This window comes from Takifugu rubripes, chromosome 1 (genome assembly GCF_901000725.2).
Source record: "Takifugu rubripes chromosome 1, fTakRub1.2, whole genome shotgun sequence".
Taxonomy (NCBI): domain Eukaryota; kingdom Metazoa; phylum Chordata; class Actinopteri; order Tetraodontiformes; family Tetraodontidae; genus Takifugu; species Takifugu rubripes.
This window is the reverse complement of record NC_042285.1, coordinates 3,051,284-3,074,267: the sequence shown is the minus strand read 5'-3', so window position 1 is coordinate 3,074,267 and position 22,984 is coordinate 3,051,284. Positions and strand designations below refer to the sequence as shown.

The 22,984-nt window shown below is 47.2% G+C and overlaps 2 protein-coding genes across 5 annotated transcripts; both read right to left on the bottom strand.

Annotated features, from left to right (window-relative positions):
* Nucleotides 1–1,805: 1,805 nt before the first annotated feature.
* kcnj2a (potassium inwardly rectifying channel subfamily J member 2a) lies at nucleotides 1,806–6,649 on the bottom strand. Of its 2 annotated transcripts, none has more exons than XM_011607331.2 (2): nucleotides 6,441–6,649; nucleotides 1,806–4,735 (listed from the first exon to the last, which is right to left on the bottom strand). In XM_011607331.2, the coding sequence occupies exon 2, from the start codon at nucleotides 4,504–4,506 to the stop codon at nucleotides 3,223–3,225; it is 1,284 nt and encodes a 427-aa protein (XP_011605633.1). In that variant the 5' UTR covers nucleotides 4,507–4,735; nucleotides 6,441–6,649; the 3' UTR covers nucleotides 1,806–3,222. The 2 variants fall into 2 exon arrangements, with proteins under 2 accessions (XP_011605633.1, XP_029704583.1); XM_029848723.1 differs by having other exon boundaries at nucleotides 1,806–4,732.
* Nucleotides 6,650–7,999: 1,350 nt separating this feature from the next.
* kcnj16a (potassium inwardly rectifying channel subfamily J member 16a) lies at nucleotides 8,000–15,512 on the bottom strand. Of its 3 annotated transcripts, none has more exons than XM_029849666.1 (2): nucleotides 15,430–15,512; nucleotides 8,000–9,673 (listed from the first exon to the last, which is right to left on the bottom strand). In XM_029849666.1, the coding sequence occupies exons 1-2, from the start codon at nucleotides 15,492–15,494 to the stop codon at nucleotides 8,452–8,454; spliced, it is 1,287 nt and encodes a 428-aa protein (XP_029705526.1). In that variant the 5' UTR covers nucleotides 15,495–15,512; the 3' UTR covers nucleotides 8,000–8,451. The 3 variants fall into 3 exon arrangements, with proteins under 3 accessions (XP_029705526.1, XP_003961145.2, XP_029705543.1); XM_003961096.3 differs by lacking the exon at nucleotides 15,430–15,512 and adding an exon at nucleotides 12,238–12,346; XM_029849683.1 differs by lacking the exon at nucleotides 15,430–15,512 and adding an exon at nucleotides 11,989–12,212.
* Between the last annotated feature and the right edge of the window lie 7,472 nt (nucleotides 15,513–22,984).

Sequence of the window (22,984 nt, the reverse complement as noted above, 5' to 3'; positions counted from 1 at the left end):
TTGGGCTTGACCCAAAGACAAAACAGCCGGAGGATCACAGGTCTGACGAGGGCCCCGGCGCGTTTGAAGGTTTTGTCGGTTCGGTTCCCAGCAGCTCCGATAAAAGCCAGCGGTTCCGGTCATAGTCCGGGAGCGGCGGCCGTGTTTGTGTTGCGGGTCCAAGCTTTTCACCCCAACATTGTTGTTTCCAGGTTGCGGTCCCGCTACGGTTTAGACGCGGTTCAGTCAGCTGTGCAGCGTGATGTATAAAACACAAATAAATAGTGATAAAAGATAAACAGTTTGGACACTGGATATATGAGGGGTTTATTTGGGAATAATGGAGGCCGGCCTAACATTTACCTTTGGATGTTTACTCTGCTGATACGGTGTTATTGTTTTCATAAACAGCCAGCAAGACGAGCGGCACAATAGAAACACAGTCGTTCACCTACAGCGCTGCAACACCGCGCACAGCCTCACAATGTGGCACTACTTTTCCTCTCAGACAGGAAGTAGCCTCATTGTGCCTTTCCTGCTTCAGCTTTAAATTAATAACCCAATAAATAAAAGTAATTTAAATGGTGTGACCGGAAAGGAACTCCTTAGTTTCCCACCAGTTTCGCCCATGGGGACAAACCGGTGCCCCCTCTTATGCCGTGGAAAAAAAAAAAAAAAGAGTTTTGTTTAGCGAAGAATAAATAAATACGTTGATTTTCTTCCATTGTATTTTTCTGGATGCATGATTTAGTTTGCGGTTGAAATGTGATTTTGAAATTATTTCTCATCGAGGAAATATGAAGTACTCACCCTGATTATAATAAGCACCCGAAACAACGCACTCTGACTCATTCCCTCTCTTCCCCTTTTCCGAAATAACCGGGATGAATCAACTACCGTAACTGCTTAATGTCAGATGGACGGAACACACACGCAGAAGCCGGAGCTCGTGTTCTGACTGCAGCTCCACTCCGCAAGTTGACATTAACGTCAGTTTTCCTTGATGGTGAACTGAGGAATTTTCCATTCAGCTTGGTTCACAACCACGGTTCTTCTGAGCGGTTGACAGGAAGACGTCCAGTGGTGGAAGTCAAAAAGGGGTAAAAGGGTTCTCTCTGGACAGGGGGGGTTAGCCGAGGAACATGCATGTCAAATTTACAGTTAAATGCTAGCACGAATTAGCACCACGATGCTGCTAATGAGCAACTACAGCCAAAACATTTTCCAACTAATCTAAATAAAACCTTACAAATGACGTCATATCTGTAGAAAGTGGTGCGACAGAGCTGGAGGGTGACGGATGAGTGAACTGGTTGGGGACCAGGGTGTCGAACCAGCAGGTGGTTTGTGTTAGAACGACACTTGATAGATGAGAACGAGCCCGAGAGGTGTTGTTCTCCCCTCTAAAGGCTTTGGGGGGGGGGGGGGGGGCTTTTAAAATAAAAGCAGATCACCCTGGAACACATTTAATTACACTTTTATTATTTTCAGCTATCTAAAACTGGACTGGAGCAGTTAACACTTGTCTTAGCGTTTGACTTTATTGGACTGTGTGTGTGTGTGTGTGTGTGTGTGTGTCCTGGAGAGATAATTGCAGTTATGAGGCTACAGGAAAACAGTTTCTGGCATTAATAAATGACTGTAATTTATTGTAATTATGGCTGTCTGTATATAGCAAAAAGGGCAATTAAAATCCTCCACAGGACCCATGAGAACTAAAATATCGCCTCTTTAGTGTCCCGTTTGGCGTTAAAAATCAAATATTAGATCTGAATAAACATGGTCTGATGTGGAAATATTTAGATACCACAGACAACTGACAGGAATCAGACTGTCAACTGACATTTTATTGAAAAGAACAATATACAATATCAATATTAATACAAAAACTGTACATTCTGTGTTTTTGCAGTACATTCGGAAGACAAACTATCTGTGTGTGTGTGGGGGGGGGGGTATGTACACGTGTGGGATCTGTTTTCCTTTAGAGAATAAAACGATGCAGGATATAAGTTTGCTTGGATGCAGACTCGGTACAGTCGGCCTTCTGAGCTACACAGTTTCAAACCTCATGTAAAAAAAAAAAAAAAAAAAGCTCAAGTAGTGTGGAAAAACTAGAAGGGTGATTTTTAAAAAAAAAAAAAAAGAAGCATGTTTCATCAGGAGACTCGAGGTTTTTAGCGTCTCCGAACGTAACACTGTAGATCTACGCCACTTCTTGTTTTATAACCTTTTTTTAAAGCAGGTTGAGCTTTTAAAAAAAAACCCAAAAAAAACCCATTCTGGTTAAAGTCACCCTGCCGATTTACATCCCTTCACTTTTAACCCTTTTTTCTTTTTTTTCTTTCAAATTTAGGCTTGATGAAGCGGCTCAAGATGACAGATTAACTGTTTAAAAAAAAAAAAAAAAAAAAGTTGTGCACACATTCATGAATGACAAACCTTATTAAAACATTCTAGCTCGCTGTACCAAAGCTCATGTTTTTACAGACATATCTATGATAATAATACTCTTTGGCGTTTTTTTTTCTTTTTAATCAACCGTTAAAAACAAAGAAGCAGCAGCACTTGTAAGAACATTCAGAATCTCCTGTTTCCACAGTCGCTTTAAGTTAACCGATGCTGTAATTAACTACTCTTCTCTACCTCTCGACGTGTTCCTATCGACCAGGCCGGCACTGAATCACAGATATGGATCAGCAACTCCAAAGATAAAAGCAAAAAGTTGGGGAAATCAGTGCTGTCGCGCCAGGTTCTTACGAGACATTTGCAGAATGTTACCGGTGCGATTGCTTGGACTAGTGAGATGTCTGCTGTGAGACCAGCTCCTGAACAGATACTTGTACCTGTGTTCCAGACATCCGTGTTACATGTACTTGAGAGAGCACACTATTTTCTAGCAGCACAAAAACGTATTCTTCAAAGAAAACACCCGATTCGGAGGGGCCCGGGGACACGCCGTGACCCCTGCCCTCTTCGTGGCCTCGCAGTCGCCGGACGCCGAGCGCACGCTCGCGGGGACGTGACGGAGAATTCTTCCTACAATGTGGTTCACGTTGCTGTTTTGTGGGTTTCAGACTGTTGCCTACACACAAAGTTCTAAACCTCATCACAGCAGTACCATTCAGCTGGCCTTCCCACCCAGGCCCCTCGGGGCCCGTCGGGCCCTTCTGGAGCAGAGATGAGATACGATTTTTTTTTTTTTTTTCCCCCCAGAAAATCTCTCGAGTGAGGCCTGACCGGTCATATTTCGGACTCCCGTCTCAGCGATCTGGGTTCTAGCAGCACCGTTGCCTGGGTGTGCTCGTTCTCTGAGATGTTGTCCGTCTGAGTGCCGTCGGGCCCCACGCTGCCCCCGTTTCCCTCGTCCGTATCCTCTTTATTGTCCAGCGCCATCTCGTTTTCGTAGCAGAAAGAGTTTGAGTTCGAGAGAATGTATTTTTTCTCCGCCAGGTCTCTGGCGCTGCAGAGAGGTGTGCTCGGCACCTCGTATGTCTTATGGAAGCGGGAATAGTCCACCTTGTAGTAGTTCTTCTCCTCGAAGAGCACCGGCTCGAACCGATGGCCCCAGAGGATCTCGTCGGCGACGTAGGAGCTGCGGCACTGCGTGGTCATGGCTGTGGCCTCCACCATGCCCTCCAGGATGACCACGATTTCAAACTCTGAGCTGTCCAGGTCCTGTTTGCTCATGTTGTAGAAGGGACTGTCCTCGTTGATCTCGTGGACGATGGTGATGGGCGAGACCAGGAAGATGCGGTCGACTCCGCTGTCGAAGCCCACGTCTATGTCCATTTGATCGAGGGGGATGTACTCCCCCTCCGCCGTCGTTCTGGATTTCAGGAGCTGCGCTCTGACGTGTGCCTCCACCAGGTGGCTCTTCCTGAGGTTGCCCACACGCCACATCAGGCACAGCTTGTTGTCCCTCATAGCTACGGTGGCGTTATGGCTGAAAACCAGAGTTTCGTTCCTCTTCTTGGGCTTTGCCATCTTGGCCATGACGGCACCGATGATGAAGGCGTCAATTATACAGCCCACGATGCTTTGGAAAACCACCACAAAGACGGCCACCGGGCACTCGTCCGTCACGTATCTGTAGCCGTAGCCTATGGTGGTTTGGGTCTCGATGGAGAACAGGAAGGCGGCGGTGAAGCTGCTGACATTGGAGATGCATTTCTGAGTGTTGTTTTCCAAATCCCCGTGAAAGATGGCCACCAGCCAGAAGATGCAGCCGAAGAACAGCCACGACAGGAGGAAGGCCAGGGAGAAGATAATCAACATAAACCGCCAGCGGATGTCAACACAGGTAGTAAAGATGTCTGCCAGGTAGCGCTGGCCCTTCTCACTAACGTTGATGAACTGCACGTTGCAGTGGCCGTCTTTCTTCACAAATCTGCTCTGCGGTTGGTGCCTCGTGTGCACCTTACCTTTGCCGTTACCGTAGCCGTTGGGCACCGCCATTGTGGCTAGCTTCATGCCGTCCTCCTCTGATGACACAATGCTGTAGTGGCTGTCTCGCACACTTCCCATCACCTCAGTCTGGGAGGGCTGTGCTGCTTCTGCTTTGGAAAACAGCCCAAGTTTCTGGAAGAAGCGTTGGAGAAACAGTTTCGAAACGCTTTTCGGGGACCAGCTCTGAGAGGAAATGGTGACGAGATGGAGGCGGGGCTGAAGGAGCTCTTCAGCCTCTCTTGTGAAGATCAGAACGAAGACCTCACTCTTCTTTCGCCGGCGGACTGGACCTCATGAAGTCCATCTGCTGGGAGACAAAAGAGACGAAGTCTGAGCCGAAGGGATTCCAGAAGCACGCACACAAACCCAGCAGTTTAGCTTCTGAAGCGGAGATCTCCAATGAAGCGGAGATGTGAATGCAGCCTGAGAAAACCCATCAAACACTGCAAACCCAGCGTCAACAGAACCGGTCCTGTGCCAGCAGTGATATTTAACCCTCCTCTAACATTTCAGCCTTCACTGGGAGAGGCCACCCTGTAATTGCTCTCAGCTCCCGTCGTCGGTCACATACAAAGTCCATTTGTTTTCTTTGGCTGCCCCGCATTGGCTCCATCAGTTCATGAAGGACTGTGGGTTTCAGCGCTTCTACAGGATCCCATGAACTGATGGATCCGTTAAAAAACCCAACTGAGAATCTCCGCCGCAACAAACTGACTGTGCACCGAAAGTTCTGAGTTCTTTTGCGTCACATTGAACATGTAATCCTACTATTATTATTGCAGTTATTGTTAAGCAAATTATTATTATTATTATTACTGTTTGTTTGCAAGAATCCTTCAGTTCTCACAATTCGGCTGCCAGCATTGATCAGTCTGATCGATCAGTGACTGGAAGCACTTTCTCAAGTACTCCACTACAGTTTCATTTAAAAAAAAAAAAAAAAAAAAAAACTCCACTGCACTCCAGTCTGGAGGCAAATGTACTTTTATTTAAATTTCTCTTTGTCTGTACATGTTTCCCCCCAGGCTTAAACACTGCTGTCACTCATGTCACTATTTTAGACCGTTTTAAATGTCTCTTCTGGGCCCCTGTTATGATATTTTATAACATATTAATCCTTTATTTGAATTAGAAGCTTGTGCAGAGTTTTTGTGGCATCCTCTGCATTAAATTAGTTTTGGGCAGTAGAGGAGCTGCACGGGCCTGGTCGGGCTGGTTCAGGACAGAATCTTTCACCAGCAGAGTCGAGCAGCTTGTTGACTCTGACAGAAACCTCTGGGGGTTGCAGTAATGGCCGTCCTCGGTGGATTCTCCCCAACTAGCGCAGCACTTCTCATTAGTTTTGACCGTCCTAGCAACACAGACTGAGTCAACCTGCTGCTGCAGAGCTGCTGTAGTAAGTAAATCTGGCTGATGCAACGTGTCTGCAACTTTATCACTTAGAAGTTCAAAGTCAAACCGTGCATCCATCTTTTACACAGATGCTGCAGGAACAAAAGTCCATAAACACCACCAAATGTGGGGAGTAGATGCAATTTCTTTTTTTTTTTAAAAAACAACAAAACAGTGGTCGAAAGGGTTGTAACATGATTATATCACACACATGGTTTGGTTTTCAAACTGTCTGTGGACAGAAGAACAGATCTGCTCACAATGAAGCAAATGCCTGCGACAAATGTTAACAGGTGCGGGAGAGGAGGGGGAAAAAAGCCTGACTTCTGATGCAATCGCACACGCACACACCCGCCACAGAATGAAAGAAACGTGCTTTCCAAAATGAGGAATTATCAGAAATTCCTGAAAGCAGAATTGCGATGAAAGGTGGTTTTCCTATAAAAAAAAAGAGAGAGAGAGAGAGGGGGGAAAGTCGTGCGTAAAAGGACCAGGACATCTGCGCGCAACGGAGCACAAATCATCCCGCATCTTTGTTAAAACAGCTCCGACATGCGTGAAGCAAGCGCGGGTTAAAGCGTGAGAGGAGGCTGGAAAAGAGGTGTCTGCTGCTCTTGTACCTGTTGCTCATCTGTGACTTGTTGAGTTCAGCTCATCAAATATAATCCAGCCGGTTTGTTGTTTTTTTTTTTGTTTTTGACCTCCGTTACTCTCCGCGTCCTTTCCACGCGCGTGTCTCTTGTAATTATTCGTCACTTTTATTTGTTTTGACGGATCGGGTTCAGGTGAGAAACTTCCCTCGCGCTCCGGCGGACCGGTCTCGCTCATGTGCCGCGCGCTGGCTCCTCGCAAACCACTTTAAAAGGTTACGCGCCGGCACGCCCCGCCCACGCCCTCCGCCTCTGGCCAATAGTGGGAGGAGGGGGGAGCGCGTGTCAAGTAGACACAACGGGACGGCGGCCGCATTGTGTCTACGCGTTTCATCCATAGGGTGTTCACAGGAGGGACGCGTAAAAATAGTGCTGTTGGGGGTCAAAGAGTTCCCAAAATTCAGATGCAAACCTATCAGAAATATTCACTCTGGACCACGTGGGGTTTGATTGCAAATGTCAGGAGGGGTGAAGAAATGAACAACTCTGGAATATGTAGGTTGAAATTAACTTTTTTTAATAACACCAATTTTGTGCTCTTCATCACCTGCGCCCTCTGCCATGTATAGAGATGTTTGTTGTTTTTATACATGTTATTATTATTATTTTTTATGTGGGTATGGAAAATGTGTTCTATCGGAAAAAATGACTCACTCGGTAAGAGCCCGACATGCCTGTATTATGATATGACTGTCTTTCTCCACTGAGCTATCAGGTTGCTTCGGATGTTTGGACTATGCATCTGTTGCTCTATAATTTTAGGTCATGCTCGGGTCCCTAAAACCTCTTGACTAAATCATCTTCCTGCGTGACAAACATGAACCTCCGGCTGCACGTTTCTTAGTCTGCCCATCAAACTGCGCCGGCTTTTATTTTTAGTGTTGAATATTTATAGCTGCACATATATTTAGACTGAACCACCTGTGTGTGTGTGTGTGTTTGCTTTTCCATGCCCAATTTCCAGCAATAAGTGTGTTGCATGCTGCGTGGTAGCTGCTGACAGGAATAAGCAACACGCACGCACGCACGCACGGCAAGCAGCCGAGGGAAAAGGAGGAGTTCAGTGAATCTGAAGTGCTGGTTAAACTTGTCTGACTGCAGCCTCTGGAGGAAAAGTGTGTGCAGTGTTCCGGGACATTTAAGGCTCATCGCAGCTCCCTGCTGTTACTGTTGGTCAACATCAGAGACCTGCAGACCTGACTTTCATTAAATGGTGGAACTGTCAACCTTACACTATTTTTAGGGAGATGTTGTATGTAACTTTACGTTTAGTTTTACGATCTTTAAACATCACAGAAGCCAGATGATCAAAATGAAGCCAAATGTTAAAGGATCCTTTAAAAGTCCTTGGATCCAGGATCTTATGAGTCAAGACCTTTTCATCCATATCCATGTTGCAATTTGTCTTAATCCCACTGAAAGACAAACACTCTTATTTCTGTCAACCCTCCATTTTCTTCTTTGGATTCTTCTCATTTTTTTTCCCAGCCACATCTTTAAACACAGAAATCGAAGCATTGAAACCTGAATCTGTTTGAAGAATTTGTGAAATAATAATCTGAGTGTCAACTTGACAGTCAGACATAACTTTATTGTTTTTAACTACTATCTTTGTTACATCTCTCAATAATAGTAATATCATAATCACTGCAAAACAACCTGAAACATGCTTGAAAACAACCTGGTCATAGAAAAGAAGGAAAGAAAGGATTCCACCACCAGAAGCATCACAAAATGTGTAATATTATCTTTATACTTTTGTTTAATCAGCCGTGAGACTTCTGTCATACTGTTGGCGGCGTTTTTTGTTTTTTTTCAGATGGTTGGTTGTGCAATCGCAGTCTATTTAATCAGTCTACTTCTATGCTAATTTAGCTCCGCCCCCATCTCTGCCCTTCATCTTCAGCTGGAGCTCCCCTGCTCTGTCAGCGTCTGACTTTAGCTGAAGTGGTCGAGTGCGCAGCTTCTGATGTTCCACCTATTATTCTTCTCTTTGGCTGGCAGACCGTTGCTCATTTGTTGGTTCTGGGCGACTGTCCTTCATGAGCTCCACAGTAATTGTGGGGGACTTCAGAAGGTTCCCGTGATGATCTTTTTTTTGCGGTCTTGGAGACGGGCGCGGAGAAGCTCTCAGTGAATGTCGTGGCGATTGTCTCGGAGTGGCCCGTACTTGCTTCTTCAGTTCGTATTCCTCAGCGCTGCCCTCGGGCACCAGCACTCTGGCGGTGTGATTGAACAAGGCGTAATCCACCCGATAGTACCTCCTGCTGGTTCGGATCATCTCCTGGAACAGCTGACCCCAGAGAATGTCACTGGGAGTGTAGGAAGTCCGGGTCTGATGCAGCGTACCCGTGTAATCGTCTGTGTAGGTGAACGACACCACCAGCTCAAAGTCCTCTTTCCGTAGATCCACTAACCTCATCTTGTAAAAAGGGCTGCCAGGTTCAATCTTATGGAAGATGGTGGTGGGTGTGGCCAGGACGATATCCCTCTGCTGTATCACTAGATCTTCAAAGCTCAGGTCCATTTTTCCCGACGCGTACACTGTGGAGCGGACGATTTGGGCTTGAGCCGTCCCCTCCACCAGATGGTGCTGTCGGAAGTCCCCCACCCTCCAGGAGAGACACAAGTGGCCATCGTGGAGGTTGATGACAGCGCAGTTGCTAAAGCCCACTGTCTGCGCCCTCTTTCTGGCTGAGGCCATTTTGGCGACGACGATCCCGATAACGAACGTGTCGATGAAGCAGCTGATGACGTCCTGCACGGTGACCACGACAATGGCGATCATGCAGTTCTCTGACATTCCTCTGAAACCATAGCCAATAGTGGTTTGGGTTTCAAGGGAGAAGAGGAAGGCGGCCGTGAAGCTTCGTACCTCGTACACACACGGTTGATTGTTGTGGTCTTTGATATCGTTGTGGGCAAGAGCAATCACCCAGAAGAGGACGCCAAAGAAAAGCCACGACAGGATGTAAGAAAGGGCAAAAATCAGGAACATCACCCTCCATCTGATCTCCACCAGCGTGGTAAAGATGTCGGTGACGAACAGCAACCACTCCTCAGGAACATGTCGGAACACCACATTAGAGCTGCCCTCTTTGCGAATGTAGAGGTTTTTCTTGGGTTTTAGTCCATTCTCGGTCTTGACGCTGATGTCTTCAGTCGCTGTCACTGATGAATATTGTTTAGGCATCTTCCAGAGCCTAGAAAAGAGATTAAAAGGATATTTTTAGTAATGTAATGATGGTATTAGACGACGGGGTAGACGTCACCAGGAGGGGGCGCTATAATCGGGAACCTGCTTTCTACTAAATGAAACATTACGTTAAAAGGCCTCAGGTTTGGCTGCAGAATTCACTCAACAAATTTTACATTTAATCTGTCTTTCAGCCAAAAACGAATCAAATTTTTACCGAGCGTCCTTTGGTATTTTTTGTACCCTCAGGGGGCAAATTTTTATTTTTATTTTTTAACCAGTGTACTCCCAGCATCCTTTGCTCTCGGCCTCATTCGTTTTCGATCAGAATCCCTCCCAGAATTTACTGCCTAACCTCCAAATCTGTGTCAGTCTGGCTGACTGGCTGCACAGTTCGACTGTCCCAAATCACTTAGAGCCGATCGAGCTGAGCGACGCGGGTCACGACACACGAGACCAGATCTGGCTGATCTCTGACCCCCATCAGGGTTCTGAAAATCTGCACCACTTTAGACTGTTTTTACAACAGTAAATGAGAGTTTAGTGGAAATGGGGTAGCGCCATTTTAGATATGACACATTTTTTAAACCGACTGAGTGATATAGGCTCTCCTCGAGTTCTGATTCTTCTCCAGCTAGGGACCACAGATTCTTCCCACAGAGTTTTAAGGGCCAATCAGGTGTTTTCGGCTCCACCCTGACAGATTTGTCGAACCCGGAGGAGACAAGCTGTCCTGAAAAGAAAGGGTATTTGCCTGTTTCGGTCAGACTGTTTTGTATGAAAAACATCCCACTGGTGGGACCACCAGGCACCCTGATGTTTTAAAGCTTCCACGGTGAACAAAGCTAGGGTACCTTTCTATTTCTGAACTCGACGGTTCTCACAGAACCGTGCCGGTCTCGTTTTCATCCTCTCATTCTAAATAAAGGTCTGAAACCACAATTGACCTCTACAAACAACTTGTTGCAATCGGCTTGTTTCCTCTCCTGCTTGGGGCACTTACCACTCCATTACATGCTCACTTGTTGCTAATGACATTGTGCCACTTCGTGTGTGGTTCACTGGAACAGAACCGTGGACACGGGTGGCCAGTCTCTGCTCTGCCCGGAAGCTTTCTGCCACCTCTAATGACCTCCAAAACCACAAGGCTGCAGAAGATTTCCATCTTAACAAGCTGCTTGTCCTCTAAACCTTTGATGGTTTTTATTTCAGGACAAGGTTTTTTTTTTTTATTTTATGGTCTGGTTATCAGATTTTATGTACGACTTAACAGACGTTTTGTATATAATCAGAATAAGTTTTGTATTTCCCTTCCCGGAGGTTAATGGTTCATCCAAGATTCAAAGTGGCAAACGAAGCAGAACATGCCACGTTTCGCTCCATCAGAAATCACAAGATGAAGCACTTGAAACCAGACGTGGGGCTTCATCTCAATTTTGGATTCATTGTCAATTACTCCTTATCTCCCCGGCGCGGTCACGATACCGGAAGGGTACAAAATATTCGAAAAGCCCAGATTTGGGTTCTTCCTACACTTGCATACTTAGAGGACAGTTAATCTATTTGATTATAACGGATTTTAGATGCTAAACTTCCTTCAGCATTTACGTAAGTGTACAGTTGACAATGGACGTTGGACCCAGTTAACTGAGTGTGCGTGATAATCCCCTAGTTTGCACCATCCTCTGTGTACGATGTGTCTTTGGTAATTAGCTGTCGCCATGACGACAATTTGATTGACGGCCGCAAAGAGTGCGATGCGACGTCACACTCCTGCCTCATCTCAGGTCCTAAAACCATTGAATAAAATAAAAAAAAGGACCGTAAATGATTAATGCCCTTTGCCCTCCTCTTCCGTTCGGGCATTCTTGTTGTCAAAGTTTGGAGGTTTTTAAAGACTAACCTGACCTTCAGAATGAGTGTTCTTGTTTAGAAGAACAATAAGAGCTGTATTTATGAAACACAGGCTGATCTGTTGTGTCAGCAGTGGTGTCACCGCGCACCTTTACGCTATTTTCATCAAATACAGAAGATATTCAGAAATCAACACCTTTTAAGGTGTTTCCCCCCCCCCCCCCCCCCCCGTAGATTTCACCACAGCAAACGGTGGAAAGTAAAATAAGTAAGGTAGAGCGTAGATATAAATATCATTTGTGCCTGGTATTCCTCTTAAAAGTATTTTTCAGTCAGCCTTAGTTGGGTATATTTGATCAGATTTTAGTTTGCAAGATCACGTCCCGCTGCGCGTCTTTAACCATTTAAGGATTAAGTTACTGTGCTTGAAACTGTAGCTCAGATTACCGATTGTTTGCTCAGCACTACCTTCGTGTCTTTCAGATCTTTATCCGTCAGCCCGCAGCTTCTGATTTCATAGAGCCCGTTTGACTTAACCTATTTGATATATTACATTATTCAGAATGCAAAATACATCCTGCATCGTTTGTGACCATGAAAACACTCTAACTTGGACCACAGGCGTGGAAAAATCTTTTCACAAGGGTTTGAGCCTGAATCTTTTTGGTCCAACGGTAAAAATTCTGAGCTGAAACAGTAGATTTCAGATTGTCCTACCTTCACTTCTACCTCTCCTTTCCCTCTTCAATCTGTTCCAGAAACGTCTGAACCAGCGTTAAAAATCCGTCTTTGGAGCTGAACGCCGTCACAGATTGTCACCTGGCAGCCAATCAGAGTTGAGCACCTCCCCTCAGCCTCACATGGCCTCTCGCACAGGTGAGCCTTCGCACAGGTGAACGTGGAGGTGTGACTGGTGTGGAAACTGGAGAGCAGATTTAGCATCTCCTCCTACACAATCCTATCAGAGGTTTAGTATTCATGAGGAGTCAGGGGGCATATTTGAAATGAGGTTGTTTGCAGCCATTTTTGTCGTACGCCAGACTTCACCTGCCGTCGCCTCGCCTGAGTTTGTCAGGAAAACTGCCTGAAAACTGCCCGTTTCTTTTGGGAAACCCCCAGATTGTTTAGCTAATAGCAGATAACGGGTGGGGTGGTCCAGTGAGATCACGTGGAGTCATTCGCCATCAGATCTGTTCAAACCCATCAGCGTCAATGTTAGCACGCTAACTGAGCTAACGGAGCAACAGAACGGAGTTATACAAGTACCCAGCAGCCTACAGACTGTTCACACAATACACACCTGCACCAGCAGGGCACTAAAGTTGCGTTGACCTGACAGTCTCCCGTTTCCACCATCCCAGATCTGTTTGTCCATATTGTTATTGCAGTATGGAGGACAGACTGACGGTTAATACGAGACCACATCTGTAACCCGAGTTCTGCTTTTCAGTCCAGACAATGGAGGGTTCGTTTGCTAACAGGTCATTAAGTAACTGTGGCTAAGCTACTTAAAATGAGCACCAAGAACAGCATTTGAAATCAACTCAGTTTGGTCACCTGGGTAATTCTGACTGTCGGGACGGTCGAGGTGCCGTTTCAGGTTGCGTGTAAGCAGATGTTTGCAGCAACAAAATCGTCCCCGTAAGGTAACGACGAGCAGCATTCGGTGCTTTATTTACACTGCAGGCTACGTAATGCAAGTATTTTTGTAAGAAAACGCATGAAATGGCTCGCTGCTTTTCTTTATTATTTGGGGCACAGTGGGGGGTCCTCACAGCAAATCGCCATGAATCTCGGCCAGTTTTTATGTTTATGAACCTGACCGCATTTTTAAAACGTGAACTAACGCGTCCTTGTGAACATCAAAGTGTTACGTGTACACACATTCGGTGGGTTAATGAGGGTCTCAACAAAATGTGGACCCATAAGAAATCACCTCATTTCCAAGAAAGGAGAAATAATTTGTTCCCAATAAAAATGATCCACAAAAATCCATGAGCTGCAGTGTTTGTGCACAGAAGTCTGGTCAAACGTTTGAACTTGGGGCCAAGACAGCGTAACTTTAGATTTAACGGCGTCCAGTGCCGACACTGGCGGCTCTCTGAGCACTCCATCTTCCAGAACTTCAGGAAAAACAGCAAAACATTTTCAAATAAAAGCAAAATCATCCGTCCAAATCTTTGCTTTTAGGGGGCTTTAACAGATGGACAGGTTGCATCATAGAAAAGGTGAACCGAGGTAGCGAAAATAATAACGCCGCTAACTTTTTCTCTGCACAAATTCTGACCCCTTTTACTCAAAGACGCCTTCGTTGCCTCTAAATATGAAAACCTGGGAGACGTTCGTTCAGTGTGACGTAAAGGTCAAAGCCCAAACCTGAGCTATGCTCCTTCATCGATATACGTTGCACCTGGTCACGTGTGTACGCGGCGCTACGATCATAACTGCTTGGTGTTGCAGACGTTTTGCAGAAACGCACCTGTTTACGCTTTTTTTTTTAACTCCCTCATTTCACTTGGGCTCCTCCAGGACCGCCTGTCTCTGCTGGGATCGTCCCAGGCGTCCACTCAGGAATCCCGGCTTCCCACCGATCCACATTTGTGTCCGGCATGCGTGCGTGACCTTTGTCCGCGCGGCCATCTGCGCAGCGTGTGTGTTTGCGAGTGCTGGCATGCATGTAGTGTGTATTCCAGCAGTTGTGCGCGGTTGGCGTGAAATGAGTGTGACTCCTCCGAAAAGTCGGAAGAAGCAAACAAACATTTTGGCGGTAGGAAGCTGCCAATGTGTTTAACAGCTAGTATTAAGCTAGCGTAGCACGTGATGCGCATTTTTTTAAATCCGGTTGTTGTTGTTTTTTAGTTGCCCTTTCATTATTGGTGCCAAGAGTTTCTGTTTTAGACTTGGATACATTTTAGCCAGAAAATCTGCAACCGCCGAGCAACTTTTACCCCAGACTGAAGTCCTGAGTCCATTTGTTTACTGTAAAGCTGTGGTGTTGCTACATTAAACTGCAGCTCTTTGTGTCTCTCCTGTTTAATGACCCCAGGAACTATGGCCAGCCTGTTTTCTTTTCCTCCAGCTACAGAACAATGATAAATAAGAGTGTGTGATGCCGCTGCAGGGCCTGCATCGGCATCACCACGCATGTAATGGCTTCATAAACTCTTTACAGCCGCTAGCATGCTAATTTAACCGCGCCCTTTCATAAAATTATCATCTCTGTTAAGTTAATTGCTTTTAATGACAGATTGGTTTGTAAACCCTCTTTATCGTGCCATAAATCCATAAAATCACAAGTGTCTGCGAATTACCTTGAAAAACATTGTGCTGTTTACTGGCTATTAATGCGGCGGTGTAAACAGCCAATAAAAACAGCTCCCTCTATATTAACCTTTAAATGCAGCCTGTTTCGTCTCCACTCCCGACTCTGGTTCAGTTTCCCCTGGCGTCGTTTCCCGCCCCCCCAACATGATGTCTTTTTAAGAAACATAAGAAACCCGACGTCTGCCAGAAGTAGCGTCCTCTGCCGCGAAGGCCCAAACGATTCCCTCGTTCAGATCACTTGGACGTGCTGGTGTTTAAATAATCACATTCCGGCTGCACTAAAAATATCATCGGCTTTGAATCACCGGCAGCGACTGCGAGGTTTCCCATCGGACCAGTGAGCCTCATCTCAGAGAAAAGCTCTGGCCCCCGCTTTGATTTAAAGTCCGCTGAGGTAAAACAGTAACGCGGCCAAACGTTTTACAAGAGATGAGAGTTTCATAAGATCTGAGGCCCATTCACAAACTGATCTCTGCAGGAGCCACAAATGGATTCTGTAATCTTTTAACAGCCGAGCGGCTCAAACGCGGGAAGGAACGTCCGTCCTCAAATGCTGCGGCCGGTCTGCAAAAATTTCAATCCTACCTTAAAAAGCGGCGTCCCGGCTGGGAGGTCATCACAGCTGGAAGTTTGTGCTCGGAGACTTTCATTGTACATTAAACTCCAGCTGAGAAATGACTGAACCAGCGGTATGTGGGGACAAAGTCCTGTTTTAGTAGTCGTTTGTCTTACCTGTTAAAACCGCTGCGAGTACGCCATAAATCAGCCAGTGCAGCTCTATCCCCGACGATTAAAGTCCTATTATCATTAATATAGCGCCGGTTAATCAGCCAATCAAGGCGCGGAGCACGTGCACGGGGGGGAAGAGGACCCGCTGAAGTGCAACGTTGGCACGATCGGAGCTTCTGTCGACCCCGAAGCAGATGTTCTGACAGCAGCTGGAGGCCTCGGCCGAAGACCACAGAGAGACGGATAATCCCCCTCCTAGATTTGAGCCAACTACTGACAAACCCCAACAAAAATGTGATTGACTAATGAAATTGGACTCCACGGCAAGGTGGAACAGCCGCCGTGTAGATGCTGAAGATGTTCTAAGGTTGCCGCGTTACAGTGGTGGGCGGAGCCTCCGTAATGCCCAAATGGGCACAGACTGGGATGGCAGAGGGTTGTGGGTGGGTCCAGGTGTGGAGAAGCTTCGCCTTCCTTTAATCTCAACTGTTTAGAGCAAAAATGAGTGTCAATGTGGCGCATTTGCGGTAACTACCATCAGGGGAGAGGGTGGTTGACTCTTGACCACCTGGAAAGATGAATGAAAGACGTTTGTAATCTGAACATTCTAAGGGTTTGTTACCCACATTCCAACCATCCAGAATCTGTCCTGCTAGCATTGCGGGGTTAGCAAAAGATGCCACCCTAACCTGGTGATGTCGTGCCTCTCGCCTTCATGTTCAGATTTTATACGGAAATAATCCTTTTTTTTGGTGATGGTCACAAAAAGAATCCTAAAAGCTAGTTTCGCTAATTGTGTTTCCTTGATAAATAAGGGAAGTCTGAAAAAGTTCTGCAGCGCTGGACTTGTGAAATGGAAACGTGATTGTTGTCGTCAGTGACGGTGCTGCAGTCACATGTCTGAGGCCCGGCCCGGCCCGGATGGAGCTTCATTCTGAACTCTGCTGGTTCCTCCCGCTGGGCCTCCAACCTCAGCGACACTCTGTTCCACCTGTGACAATAAACAGCCTCATTACCTCCTCCCGTCTGCTGATGACATGGAATGGTTTCTCCAGGATCGTCCCTGGGAGTGAGCCAACTGCGGAGCGAAGACACTTCGGACTGGACTCGCAGGAACCGGGTCGCTGAAGAGAACCTAATTTTCAGCAATGGCTGAGACTACAGCCCAACCCCCTTCCTGCGCACTTTTGTTCTCCGTATGTCCACGTTGACACGAAATGAACAAATTTCTGATTTCTGATTTCAAATTTTTGATTCGCATCTTCTCTTGTTTGTGGTGAAATAAAGCTGAAGGACACACTCTCGGTACCTGTGCTCTTCATTCTCACCACTAGATGGCACCATATCTGACACACTGGACCTGTTAAGGTTGACACAAACTTTACTGGAATCGTTTCCCACGATGGTCGTATCTCCAATGCGGGGTGGGACCTCTCGGTGACGTTATGAGTGTCACAGTCACAAGTATCCTAAGGACGAAGACAACGAGGAGGAAGGAGGTAAACGTGAAAGGAGTTGAGGCGGATACGTGTGGGCTCTACGAACGAGAGGAGAATTTGTTTACGGAAGAATCTCGTTTCGCTGATTTCTTGCCATCACTTCCTACTCCCAATCGGCACCGAGTAAACCTCAAGCCCCACCCAGGAGTTTTTTTGGGGACGATCTAAGGACCTATCCTGAAGCGGGGACTCGGTTAGGCCCCTTGAAAGTTCCTGATGGAGGTTCCCACTGTGGAGGACACGGACCAACGGCCCCGTGAGTTCCTGCAGTGGAAACGCGCCTCATGCCCATAACTCAAATGGAGCCAAAGCAGCTCGTTAGTGAAACAATCCTGTGTGTGTGTGTGTGTGTGTGTGTGTGTGTGTGTGTGTGTTCTGAAGAGTGAGATTTCATGTTGTTCTGGGGGATTTGTCATCACGAGCTCAGAATGCATTATATTGTTATAATATCTCTTGTATTCCAACTACCTGTAACATTTTCCGTTTTGCTAATATTTTCCATGATATTTTCCCACACTCACCCTCCACGTTATCCACACGTTATCCGGTCTTTGCTTGCGCAGGATTGTTTTCACCTCACTCCATATTTCACTGACTTTGCACCATTTGAGGCGCTTATTAGCCTTTATGACACCTAGACGTTCTGAAAGTGTTCTAATAGGCGACGCCTCAAACAGATGCTGAAGGCTTTATATGATGAGATGGAACCTCCGGCGGGTCGTGTCCTGAAGAGCCCAGCAGGTTCTGGTTGCTGTCGTCGGGGTGTTGCCAGGTAGAGGATGTAGTTGATTTTCTGCAGCTTCTTGAAGGAGGCTCGAGCCTGTGATGGATCAGCCCGGCTGGTGCGTCTTGTCCATATGGAAAGTTCTACTCATACACTTCCAGTTCTGGTATTAAATCTGCCGGGGTTAGGGTACAGTCCACTCTTCCTGTCCCGTCTCCCTGCAGAATTTACAGCCGTGGCTTTGAACTAACAACCAAACCATAAATCTCTCCCACCAGAACAAAGCGGAGCAGTGCCGCAGGCAAGAAGAACGCGTTCGTCCCATTTTAAAGAGCTTATTACTTCGTGTTTCTTGTTAGACCGCAGACACGTTATTGTGCGCACTAAGACTTTGTACGGGCCATCTGAACCAAATCCTTGCCTTCTGTTGTAGCTTAATAGCAACTATTTAATGACCTTAGATGTTTCAGCGTATAAATCAATTCAGTTCCAGGCTGGACTCAATTATTTGGCCAAGTTGGGCTGAATTTGATTACCGAACAAGCAAATGAGACGTGACATGGAAAAACATATTTCTTTTTATACGAACACGAGCTTTCTGAAGTGTGAGTTCTGTCGGCTTGTTTGATTTGATGTGGATTTTGGGGAATTGGTTAAACCATTTTTTTTCCTTCTTCATTAAAGGCATTTAAAAGCTCCGCTTGCCCGAACCATTGTTATGTTTTTCTGGCGTTGGGAAGGCCGAACAGCAGAAATACCACGTCGATAAAGTCACCGGTTCAATCCCAGCCACACGATCATGAAATCATTTCTACTTATAGGCATGTTTCTCTGTCCGCGCTGATGTTGGTGCACGGATCCCAGTTCACGCTGATGGGAAATGCAAATATTACCGCCTAGCATAACGTTAGCGTAGCGTGCAGGAAGCCGATGGAGAGTTCGGCATGAGCAGCTGCTGCTCCTCACAAATGATCCGGTTTTTTTCTCTTTGCGTTAACCTACAGAAGTTTCCGACCTTAAACCGGCCAGTTTCCTGTGGAGGCTGAGGCGGTGATGTCAGCCGTTCAGGCTTCAACGGTGACGTTGGCGGTCAGCGCTAGTGTGCAGCCCGGCCCGACTCCGTGTTCGGGCGCCCTGGCGAGCCTCGCCGGAAACTCATAATGTGCTGGCGCTGTGCCAGCATCCTGAGAGCGCCGATGTAGCAAAAGTAGAACAGAACGCCAGCTCGTGCTCTTAACCTTTGAACGTCCGTCTCTGCCAGTAATATATTACACACCCGTTGGTTTCATGCGTTCCGAGGTGAGATCCAGTCAGAACTGGTGGGGCACCGCGTGTGGGGCCACGGCGAAGCAGGAAATGAGGGAATAAAAAGCAGCACGCAGTCTCAAACCAGCATGTGCTCCCATTTTCTACTGGACTTCTGTGTCCTTCTCTGTCACTGGGTTGATTAGGATGACGGAGGGTCTCTGTTGACGGTAACTTTTGATATCTACCCTCAGAAAATGCGTGCAAAGCCAGGTAAAGTCCTTGAGGGTGCCTGGAAATGTGTGTTTGCTTGTTCTGATGTCCTCCCAATGAAAACAAAAGAAGTCCCGGAATGTAAAGCAGCATCTAGTTTTTAAATCTTCGCACAAAGCAAACGTCCACCTGAAACCAGCCGGGCCACCTGTCAATGAAACACGGAAAGTCGCAGCGAGCGGAAACACAAAATTCAACAAATGACCGTCTCCTTCAGCTAAACCCAGAGTGCTGTCCCGGTCACCTGGTGAGTGAGGCTGTCTGGAGAGGCTCTGGAGTGGTTCTGGTGTTGCTAGGGTCCACCAAGTCCACTTCCTCACCAAGAAACAGAACAAACTGGGGACCTGCACACAGATCGCACTTAGTCCACTTTCCAAGGGGCCCACGTGACGTCCTCGGGAGCACCGGCCGCCGCCTGAACCACTGACCCGGGCCAACTCTGAGCCCCCAGATCCAAACGGCGGCTTTCATTCATCACACGCATTTTCTTAAGTTGATCAATATCTAGGTGTCCCGTGCGCGTGTGTTTGTGTGTGCATCATGGCCTACTTACGGGACCAGTCCCGCTGCAGATCCCTGACAAATACCTGCACCCATTGGGAACGCATTAGAGGCGATGTGTTCATTCTTTCCGAGAGGGTGATGCACTCGTCTGGTATGGGCCATTGTGTTGGGTGGGCGGACTCGGCCAAACGCCGTATTATTATTATTAAAGGATTTTTTTTCTTTTTGTGGGTTGTTGTGGAGGAGCGAGAGCTCTGCTGCTAGTTAGCATACATCTGTAACCGCGGCAGACAACAGCTGGCCCTCGGAGGCCACAGCGCGGGCAGATAAATGTTGCAAAATGAAATGCAGCAGTCGCTCTGAGAGAAAGCACACGCACACGCAGGCGTGCAGACGGACGCCGACGAGGGGCCAGCGGGCCGCCCCGGCATCCATTCGCGTGTCTGGTTTCATCTGCTTCCATAAACCGGTGGGAGCGGGCCAAAGCGCGTTGCTGCCATGTGTTCCCGGTCCGTGCCACACATTACCGAGGCGGAGATGGCGTCTGAGTCACCCAGAGCCCGGCCGCCGCATTCCTGCATCTGTTTACATCTGCTCCTACTGACAGCGCTGAACTCCCTAATTGAATTTCATTCCAGTTCAGCACACGGGAACAGACAGCTACTTTACCCACAAATATTATTCCCCCCCCCCACCCACCCATCACCAGCAACCCCACACACACCCCCACACCCCGGCGGTCTTGTTTTGCAGGACCGTTTTCAATTTGAATCTGTTTTCGCTCCACTTGCCGACCAGAACAAACATCGGAATCATCACTTCTGAACATGTGTTGCTCTCTGTCATCCTCTCACCTCCAGGTTTTCCCAGACAGGCCGGCCGCGCCTCAAGCGGCGGCGCTTTGATCAATACGTTGCTTTTGGGAGCCTTTATGTAACCGAGAGCCCCACGCGGACGGAGGGCTCGCAGCCGTCACAGTGCTGGAGCGCACCATCGGCCTCTGCAGTTCACCGCCGCACACTGTAAGACCTCGCAGCCGGACCTCTTCACTGGGAAACGCTGATCAGATCCAGATGACTCGGCAGGCACGCAGAACCTCATTCTGTCTCTGTCACGTACATGTATGCATACATGCTCCCACACACATCTGTAATAACGCAGACTGGTTTCTTTTTTTTAAGTCTCCCCAGTCCACTTTAATGACGAATAAATAGGTGAAGAAACTGACGTGACGTCAAACGTCAGCGGATCGTGTTGCAGGGATGTAAGTTAGCGTGCTAACGCGCGAGTCCTCATGGAAAAGATGTGACTGTTCTCCTGACTGCACAAAAATATCCAACCAGGAGGAATGCGAGTGTTTTTTTTGGTGATCGTGTTTCATGTTCGTATGGAGTCTAATCAGAAGTTAAATCAAAGCCCAACCTAACGTGTCAGGACACGAAGAAAGGCTGTTGTTTCAGAGCAACGCCAGCCTCTCACAGCAGTTTGACCCCCTAAACACAATGAAATGAAATGCACGGAAACCAGGATGGTTGCCAAGAAATTAGCCTCACAAATTTTGTTCAACACCGATGTTAATGTGGTTAAGGCTGCTTTGTAACGCTCATGCTACGACGCTAATACTGTGGTCACATATGGACAGCCAGCCAAGTTAGCCAGCAAACCGGCTCTCTGGAGAGGTTGAGGGAGACGAGTTAGAAAAAAAAAAACACAATGGAGTTTTAAATTTTGAATTAATTGGCGCTGGAGCGTTGTTATTTAATTGCGCGCGGGGGCTGCAAAACATTCCCGAAGCTGCCTGTGGAGCGTGCAGCAATGGGAAGTGCTAAAATGTGCCTGCTGACAGTTAGTTAGCCATAAACATTGATTACACGGTAGACGACATTGAACTCACACACACACTCTCTAAGAAGTTTGGTGATTTGCATTCATCCGACTCTCTGGGTAGTTTTAAAATCTGACCTTGCGTTGATCACATGATGCCGAAGTCCCGACTGTCTGTCTGTTGCAGCAGCTGGAGTTCCATTTTGATTGGCAAGAGAAATGTTTTTCCTTTTGTTGCGAGCACGCTTACTTTAGTGCCGCGAATTTCTCATGAAAGAAAATTAGCCGCTAAACTAAGCTCAGGTTTCGTGAAAATGAGTCAAATTTGTGAACTAAAGTGAAAAGGACAAGTGGAACTCAGGAATGTTGGACCAAATTAGAAGTCGAATTTTACTTCTCTGGCTCAGCGTCATGAATGTGTCACCAATTACACAACCGGTGCCCACAAATACAGCTGAAGAACATCAAATGCTTGGGAGCTGGAAACGAAACGCTCCTGCGTGGCTCACCTGTGCACGAACGAACCAGGTGGCGCTGCGTGCGCGTGTGTTTTCACAGCTGCTGCAGACAGAACCTGGACACACACTCCGACACCCTCGTCTTCACGCCAGAGTTTTGCTGCAGCAGAGATGGAAAGTGCGGGAAAAAGAGGACAGCAAAACTCCATGTTGACTCATTAGTGAGGCCTGTAGATCCTCGTTTCAAAATAAGGTTACGTCACTACCTGCGGTGGCTTCATAACCCACATTTCCAGCAGAGTTGTGTCGTGTGGGCCGTAGAATTGGTCCGCCGGTGGCTCCGTCCTCAGGATTGGTGGTTTTGAGCATTTCCTTAGGGTTTTATAAACGGGAAGATAGTGAGGGGTATTTTATTTTGAAAACTGACCAATTTTCCTGATCATGCAGTTTTGGAAGGACGTTCCCGTTTGAGCTGAACATGTCGGATGGTTGTGGATCTGGTTGCTGTGGTGCAGCTGTCCCAGATTCATCCCGGGGTCTTTGCTGCTGTACGCCACCTCGGCGCTGGTCTGTTTCCTGCTGGCAAACTAGCCAATCGGAGGCTTCGTCTGGTCCCCGTCTTGGGAGAAAGTCGTTGGGATTTTGATGAAAGCAATCTGAGCACTTAGATCTAAAAGGTTAAAAGGAAAAGCCCCAGACGTGCACATTTTCATCACTTTCTCCTGAAGCACCAGCCTTTGTCAGGTGTTGATGGCAGAGGTTCCCTCAAAGCACCTGTCTCACCGAGCGCAGACCTGTTTGTGTTCGGCTCCAGCCCGACCGCGAAGCCACATGGCAGCGAAAGGGCCTGGTTTAATTTTGGACCTTTTATAAGCAGTCTGATT

Excerpts from the sequence above, each read along its gene's own strand:
- kcnj2a (XM_011607331.2), bottom strand. The coding sequence starts at position 4,506 with ATGGGAAGTGTGCGAGACAGCCACTACAGCATTGTGTCATCAGAGGAG.
- kcnj16a (XM_029849666.1), bottom strand. The coding sequence starts at position 15,494 with ATGAAAGTCTCCGAGCACAAACTTCCAGCTGTGATGACCTCCCAGCCG. Across the intron at positions 9,674-15,429 it reads CCGGGACGCCGCTTTTTAAG|GCTCTGGAAGATGCCTAAAC; the intron begins GTAGGATTGAAA and ends TCTCTTTTCTAG.